The sequence below is a fragment of the Theobroma umbraticum genome, unplaced genomic scaffold (genome assembly GCF_002168275.2).
Source record: "Theobroma umbraticum cultivar Fairchild unplaced genomic scaffold, ASM216827v3 scaffold_95.0, whole genome shotgun sequence".
In the NCBI taxonomy this organism is placed as follows: domain Eukaryota; kingdom Viridiplantae; phylum Streptophyta; class Magnoliopsida; order Malvales; family Malvaceae; genus Theobroma; species Theobroma umbraticum.
In genome coordinates, this window is record NW_018397257.1 from 3,985,128 (window position 1) to 3,992,818 (window position 7,691).

The following is a 7,691-nucleotide window of genomic DNA, read 5'->3' on the forward strand; positions in this document are numbered from 1 at the left end:
ATCTTATACCTTTATTATTTGCAATTGTTGATATTTTGGGACTCTTATTAATGATTTTTCGACTATTGTTGTCTTTTTTTAATTAAAAAAAATCAGGAACTTTTGATAAATTCAAAATCTTTAAGATTGAAGTTGAGAAACAATTGAGAAAAACCATTACGATTGTCAAGTTTGAGAGTGGTGGTGAGTATTATGGTGGACATTACACAAAAAGACAGGAAAATGGTTCAATTGCCAAATACTTGGAAAGCTATGGAATAGTGTTCCAGTACACTATCTTGGTAATCCTCGAAAAAATGGTGTTATTGAAAGGTAGAATTGCATGATGAAGGATATAATGAGGAATATGATATAACTGGGGCTAATTTACTAAAATTTATGTGGGGAGAAGCAATCAAAATAGATTTATTTATTTTAAATTGAATCTCTACTAAATCAATACCTAAAATCCTTTTTGGACAATGAATTGGATGGAAACCTAGTCTTAATCACTTATGTATTTAGAGATGTTTTCTTCATAAATGCACTTTTATGATCCACTTAAACTAAAATAAAATATCATTTCACTCGTTATATTTTATTGGATACCCATATCATTTTATGGGCTATAAATTTTATTTCTTAAGGGAAGGCTGTAAAATTATTGAGGCAAAAATAAGTAAATTTTTAGAGTTACATATGGCTTATAATAGTTGTTGTCAAGATAGAGATGAAGGAAAGCATCTTGAGACTTAAATGTTGTCGCGCACACACACACCAGTTAAGAAATAGGAACAAGTTTAAATACTTCCTGTTTAGGGCCTTTAACATCTTAATATTGTCAACAAGGGTAAGACATCTTTCTCTTTCCTCAAACATCTATGAATTTTATCTTGAAGAGTGTTATTATGATATTGAACATTTAGTTAATCCAACAACTTTTTTGGAAACTATTTATAGTCCTCAATAAGATCTATGCTAGAATACAATGAGAGATGAGATGCAATTTGTGCATTCAGAGTAATTATAGTATTTATAACCCACTATGATTTAGAGTTGCACCAAATCGATGTTAGCACTGTTTTCTTGAATGGGAATCATGTTGAAAAACTCTATATTTTGTAACATAATGGATTTAAAAAAAATGGTAAAAATCATTTTATGTGTAGACTCAAAAATACTTATACGGATTCGATCAAGCTTCTTGATAGTGGTTAAATTTGATGAAAGATACTCTTTCGATGTTCTTGAAAATAAGGTAAGACTATATATCAATAGGACTATATCTTCTCTCCCTTCTATAGAAAACATTAAGAACCTCACTCATTGGAGAGTTGTAGATTAAGGATAAGGAAGATTCTAGTATGCTGAATTTTCACAGTCAATTCGGTTAGTACTATTTTTAAATATCAAATCATAAATCTAGAATCAAGTATGCTTTTGTATTCTAAATTCCTATCACAATAAAGCTTAAGTATAAAAGAATTACACAAAGTTTAACAGTACCATAAGGCATTTATTAGCAAAACTTATTTATTGGTTACAACATCAATTTTTTTAGTTAAAATATTTCAATCTAAATAGCTTGTACTCGGGTAATAGCATTACCAGCAGCATCTTCGTGATGAAAATTTATCATGAGGATGGTTTCAAATTTGCCTGAGTGCATGGATTTATGTTTTGGGGGTAGGCAGATAGTAAATTCTTCTAATAAAAAGGGGGCGGAGTCTTGAAAAGTTTTAGGTAGAATTAGATTCTGGACTCTCTCGCCATTGCTCGGGTTAGAGTTCCTTAGCGAGATTTTATCTTTGCAGGGCAAAAAGAGAATTTATTTATTATGGTAACGAAAAACTTTAAGGTCAAATGGACTCGATTGCCTCGCATTTAGTATTTGCACACGTTTGTCACTAGGCAAAGTCCATCAACTTCAAATGGAGATGCTATTTGGAACTCCCTTCCCTGTCACCCCAGGCTCAGAGAATGGCTTCAAAAACTCGTACGGCACAATCCCAGCTCCACTCCTATTCTTTAAGTTGGTGTCTGCATTCCTTTCATCAACAATCCTTTCAAGCTCCTTCAACTTCCCATTGAATCTTTCAAATGCTGCCTTTATAAGAGGATTTTCGGCCCATGATGGCTCCACTTTTTCCCCAATGTACTCTTCATCAGGAGAATGACTAGATAAAACATCCCAAACTGCCATCACTCTGGCGGCTTGCATTTGTGACGGGAAGCATTCCAAAAGTACAGCTTCAGGGTTGTCCCAGAAAAATTTCCATTCTTCTTCGGTGGAGTCTTCGGTGGGCATTTTGGTTCTGGCAATGGTGGGCCTATTAGGGAAGTAGCCTGCGTAAGCATATTGTCCAAAGTTCACTGACGCATGGTGACCTGAGCATACCCAAACTATGGTTGTGAGGGTGTCAATCAGGTCTTGTGGGGTTTTGAGAACAGGCCACCATGGTTCATCTTTCTTGTCAATATGGCCTACCGTTCGAACTTCTGTCCACCATGCTTGAAGCTCTTCATCAGACTCTACAAAACTAGCTTTTGGGTAGTAGTAAGTGACATATTCGGATATCCATTGTTTAATGGCATCCCATAGGATCAGACCATCATTGGCAAAAGGATAGTCTTTGATTGCTAGCCTTAGGCCATGAGGAGCGGTTGGATCTTCCGTAGCCATTCCCCTAATACAATTTTTGGACGACAAGTACAAACAAAAAAAAATATCAGGTTTTTTTATTACCTGTGAAAGAAGTTAACTGAACAAAGTAGTACCTGCTAATTAAATCTGCAGGAAGGCCCTGATTGTCAAACCGCCATTCCTGGTCATAGGCCAAAGAGTTGAGCTCCATAGAGTACTTGCTTGGGGTGAATGAGCTCTCAATAATTCCATCAGCATTGATCAGAAATTGTCGACCCAGAGCATTCGTCTCCATCGTGTACCGAAAATGAGGGTGCAGCAATCTATAGATTGGGTGCATCTCACTTAGTTGTCGATTTGCTGCAAGTATATAAGGCTCAGTGCAACAATGAGTTGTCAACCTGAAAAGAAAAGATTGAAGGAAATTTTAACGTCGATTGAAGAAATTGCAAAAGCTAATAGAACCTTAGAATGATGGCAATCGGGAAATACCAGTGGCTAACAAGCTGGTGGTGGTAAGAGTCGTGAGCGAGGACATGAACTTTGGCAAGCCTCCAGAGCCAGACATCCGTGGAATTCCAAGATGGAGTGTATACTTCCTTCCACTGCGGCTTCCCATCCATTGGTGGACGAGTTAACTCGATGGCTAGAGGCCTCAAAGTCTCATCTGGATTTAAGAAAAACAGAGTGCGAGATCCATATAGTGTTGTGCCTTCAAGCTCTCTCACTTTTTTAACGTATGGCAATAACCAGTCATGGTAATCCAGGATGAAAAGCTTCTTTTCTTTAATTGCCTGCATAAGTCCAAAGCCAACGAAGTTATGTACCTAACCGTTTTATCTCCTTTCCAATCAAAAGCAATCTGAAAGAATCGCAAAATTTTTTGGTTTAAACTTCCACATCTGCTTCTTCTTGTACCTTATCAGCTGTCATGTAACCTTTTATTTGTCGCTCGATCAAATCCTTGGTGATGGCTGATTCCGCGGGGCCATAGACTTTTGGGTCAAGTTTGCTTTTCACTGGCCACTCCTGTGAGATTTTGTACAAAATTGGTTAGTTGAAAGGATTTTGTGGCACACCCATATAAAACTCAACTCTCAAAATTGAAAAGATTTTATTCTATGCTACATTAAACATTTCATTTGAAATAAAATCCCTTCACTTATTAATTTTTAAACAGGTTTCAAGTGGTTTTCTAAAATAGGTAAAGTTCAAATTTATCACTCTACTTAATCACTAATTTTAGAACGCATAATTTTATCACTATATTTTTTCAATTTGATTAAAATGATCCAAAATTAATAGTAAAAAAATATTAAGTAAAGAAATGAAGAAATATTCTATAAAATATTTTAACTTTTGATCATATATTGACTAAATTAAAATTTTCATTAATTAATAAAAAAATCATCCATTTAAAAATGGGTGGTAAATTTAATTTATCACGCAAAGTAAAATAATAAATTTAGACCTTATTCAAAAAAATATATATCATATATAAAACATAAGACATAGGTGTTAAGATGTATTTAACAAAAACTAAACCCAAGCAATTAGATTCCCACTTCCACCGACGCCCTGTATGGGGGAGATTATATACCATTAAAAGAATCAATAATAATTCGAGTAAGATGAAAGAATATTTACATGCGAAACCTTTCAAACAATGGCAGCTATATCTATGTTTATGCTAAATTTAACAGGGTTTATTGTATCGTACTGTGACCAGCCGTATGCCATATGGGTTACAACCGGCGAGAGTTTGTCGAGCAAATTCCTCATCCCTATACCAAAAGAGCTTGTCCTCTAAAAAAGCCCACCAAAAAACAAAAATCACATGAACGCAAAATGTAATTAAAGGAAATAAGAAGTAAGACAATAGAGAAAAAGAGGAAAAGAAAAAAAAATGGAATTAAGTTCTTACTTACTGTGCACAGTTGGAGGGGTCTCAAAGCGCAAAACACTATCACCTCCGTCGGTAATAGTCTTGATAAGTCTAGGCATGACTGACTTTAAAAACCCTTTCCCTTGAAGTGGCAAGTTAATCCCTTCATTGAACAGCTCCTCAATAGCGGCCAAGCTCGGAAAACCAACATTGGCGTCGACTATGGCACTCTCTAGCGATGGGATCATGCCGTGTAACAAACAATATAGATAATTTGTGGAGAATGTTAGCAACTTAACGTCCGAGAATACTTCATCCCTTGGTACGTAGGGCAAAATGGTGGTCCTTTTCTCCGAAATTGGATCTGCATATAATTAAAATATCATTTGTGTGGATAATAGTATCTATTCAGGAGGGTATATATATGTTTCAGAGAACATTTTCATGCAACACTGATAATTAATTAGAGATATCTTTAGATTGAACCCATCTGATTGACAGTTTTAAACATTAAGTCTATGTTTCTTAGTTTTATGTATTATGTCTGCACATTTCGGCTCTGCCTGTGTTCATGTGGGATGTTGTTCTTCTTGTTTGTTGGCGATACGTTTCTTTGCCACCAGCTGCTCTTAGCTTTTACGCTATCCCTTCACTGTATTTTTCAGGGATTTATAAAATTCTCACTTTTTGGTCGAGAAAAAATAATAATAATAAAGATATTCATAGGTTATAAATTTAGACTTGTGTTGAGTACTGATTTCGCACTATATATCCAACTGCATTTAGGCTTTCAAAGATCAAAATAATTAATTACCATGGCTAAAAGTAATTAAAAAAAAAAATCTAACCTGTGTCACACTGAGGGCGTCCAGTTCTGCAGCGTCTAGGGTATGGAAACTCTTTCCCACCCAGTATTGGTCTTTTCTTGCTTAGGTCGCTATCTGGGTCACCAAGGTCATTATATACATCATAGTCATATACCCTATCAAAGGATTTGCGCTCTCCTTGGCCGTCACCTCGCAAAAGCTCCAGCTCTTCCCGTCTCAACTTCTTCAATCCACTTGGTGTCTCCGATGGCAAGTATGACTGCTCCAAACAAACACCCAAAACACTCCCAATCAAAACTTTAAACCATTTTAAGTGGGATTTTTGGTTCATTGAAAACTAATACGATCTCATTTTTCAACATTACCCATTAAATTTTAGGAGCAACAGAAAAGGATAGAAGGACAATAATCTACAAAAGGAAAGATAAATGTGTTTCAGTTTTGACCTTGTTAGTAAAAAAGACTCTCTTTTGAGGATTGTCATACTTGGAATGAACCCAAGAAACACAGTTCACATTGACAGGGCCATTTTTGAGACCATCTAGGACAATGTCCTGGACAAACATCTCTTTGTGGTGCTCATTCTCGACAACAACAGCACCAATTTCTCCAAAATCTGCTGGAACTTCAATTTTCACCTCATACTTCACTTCCTCGTCCTCCTTGCTCACCTGACGGGCATACCCTTTAATCCTTTCCTTCTCCAATCCTGTCTCTGCAAATCAGGATGTTCATGATTGATGGAATTGAAAACAAATTAAAATTAAAAACTCGTTAACCAATTGTTACATATCCAATACGATCTAGTTATAAGCTTGGCCATGATGAAAACGTACTTGGGTCAAGATCAGTACTAACAAGCTCCAAGAGCAGAGTTCTACCAAGCAAGTCTTGTATGTCATCTAGCCCTCGGCTTATTCCAAGGTTTGCGAGCGAACCAGTAACGGTTTGTTTCACAGTGACAGTGGCCTTAACACCGACAGCCTTCTGAGTAAAACTGAAGGCTGCTTCAATATTTTGAGAGAAAAAGCCAACTTTGACGTTTTTGCGAGTTTTGTTGAATGAAGACAACCTAGATGCAACAGGAAGAGAAAAAGGGCCAGTGCCATTGAGAAATGGCTTCTGCAACGGCAACAGAGTCTTACTGGAGTAGAATTGGTAAACTTGAGGCTTCAACATTGTTTTTGGCCACAATTGGATGTTTGTATTGTAGATATACAAGTTAGGAAAAAAAAAAAAAGGTGCTTGGGCAATGACAGAGCTGCGGCACTAAGCAAATTCCATAAATAGAATTGGGGGGAAGACGAGGCAGTCATGGCACGTGAAAAATTGAACAGTGAAAGGAGGATCCGCAATTGATATTTTTATATCATTTGTTTGTATCCTTTAAAATTTTACCGAGAGAGAAACTAAAACAGACGACTTTTTGTGTCTGAGTATTGGATTAGACACAATATTACAAGGTGAAATAAATCAAATTCCAATTGTGTCTAGTGGAGCACTCTTGCAAAAAAAAGGCAAACGTCTTTTTTAGGATTTTGTCATTTCTAAATTATTGATACGAGCGCTCTGATGGGCTGTTGGTGAACTCCCATTCAGGCCTTGATGACCTCCACACTTCAAATCTTTCTCTTGACCTCGTCAACACAATCTAGCAAACCCAATTTGACCTTTGAAGTAGGGGAGTGCATTGGTAGGTTTCAGTTTCGGAAGAAATCAAAACCGTCGAAATTGGTAATCTCTTATGATCGATCAAAGCAGACCGATCATAAGGAAAAATCAATCAACTGAAACTGACCCGATTTCGTTTAGTTTCGATTGATCATAAGGAGTCAAAAGCAAACCGACCATTGCATGATTTATCAAATCGAAAACCTTAAAGATAAATGGTGGGTACAGAAGAAGGCAAAGGAGGCCAGTGGCAAAGTACTAGCAAGAGATGGCAAGTGAAGGAAGAAAAGGGGGAGGTTTTTAATTTAGGGTTTTAATAGAGAATGAGGATTAATGAGAAAAGGAGTCAATCGGGAGAAGGGGAAGGAAGAAAGGGGATTAATGAGACTTATCATTAGAATTTCACCCTTTCGATTTTTAGCTTGGTCCGAGTGGCGAGGAATTGCCCCCAACGATCAAAGGCTACAACCGGTGCTACAAGTGGCATAAACAAATTGAGCCGTTTATGGCTACCGCCATCGATTTCGATCGATTGTGCAATTGCAACCAACTAATTGCTCAACCTTACTTCGGAGCTAGACTTGACCCACCATCTTCAAACTTTTTTTAAAGTGGTGTAATTTGAATTAAAGATGATAATGGGTACCCTTTAGTCGAGTATCCATGGATATTTTATTCGATTATA

The 7,691-nt window shown here is 36.6% G+C and overlaps 1 protein-coding gene across 1 annotated transcript; it reads right to left on the bottom strand.

Moving 5' to 3' along the window:
- Positions 1-1,451: 1,451 nt before the first annotated feature.
- Positions 1,452-6,603, bottom strand: LOC110412569 (linoleate 13S-lipoxygenase 2-1, chloroplastic-like). Its single transcript, XM_021423133.2, has 9 exons — positions 6,172-6,603; positions 5,782-6,050; positions 5,357-5,594; positions 4,552-4,872; positions 4,344-4,429; positions 3,542-3,652; positions 3,116-3,417; positions 2,758-3,024; positions 1,452-2,666 (listed from the first exon to the last, which is right to left on the bottom strand). Exons 1-9 carry the CDS (start codon positions 6,512-6,514, stop codon positions 1,907-1,909), a joined length of 2,697 nt encoding a protein of 898 aa, XP_021278808.1. The 5' UTR covers positions 6,515-6,603; the 3' UTR covers positions 1,452-1,906.
- Positions 6,604-7,691: the final 1,088 nt, after the last annotated feature.

Excerpts from the sequence above, each read along its gene's own strand:
- LOC110412569 (XM_021423133.2), bottom strand. The coding sequence starts at position 6,514 with ATGTTGAAGCCTCAAGTTTACCAATTCTACTCCAGTAAGACTCTGTTG. Across the intron at positions 6,051-6,171 it reads TAGTACTGATCTTGACCCAA|AGACAGGATTGGAGAAGGAA; the intron begins GTACGTTTTCAT and ends CCTGATTTGCAG. Across the intron at positions 5,595-5,781 it reads GAGTCTTTTTTACTAACAAG|TCATACTTGCCATCGGAGAC; the intron begins GTCAAAACTGAA and ends TGTTTGGAGCAG.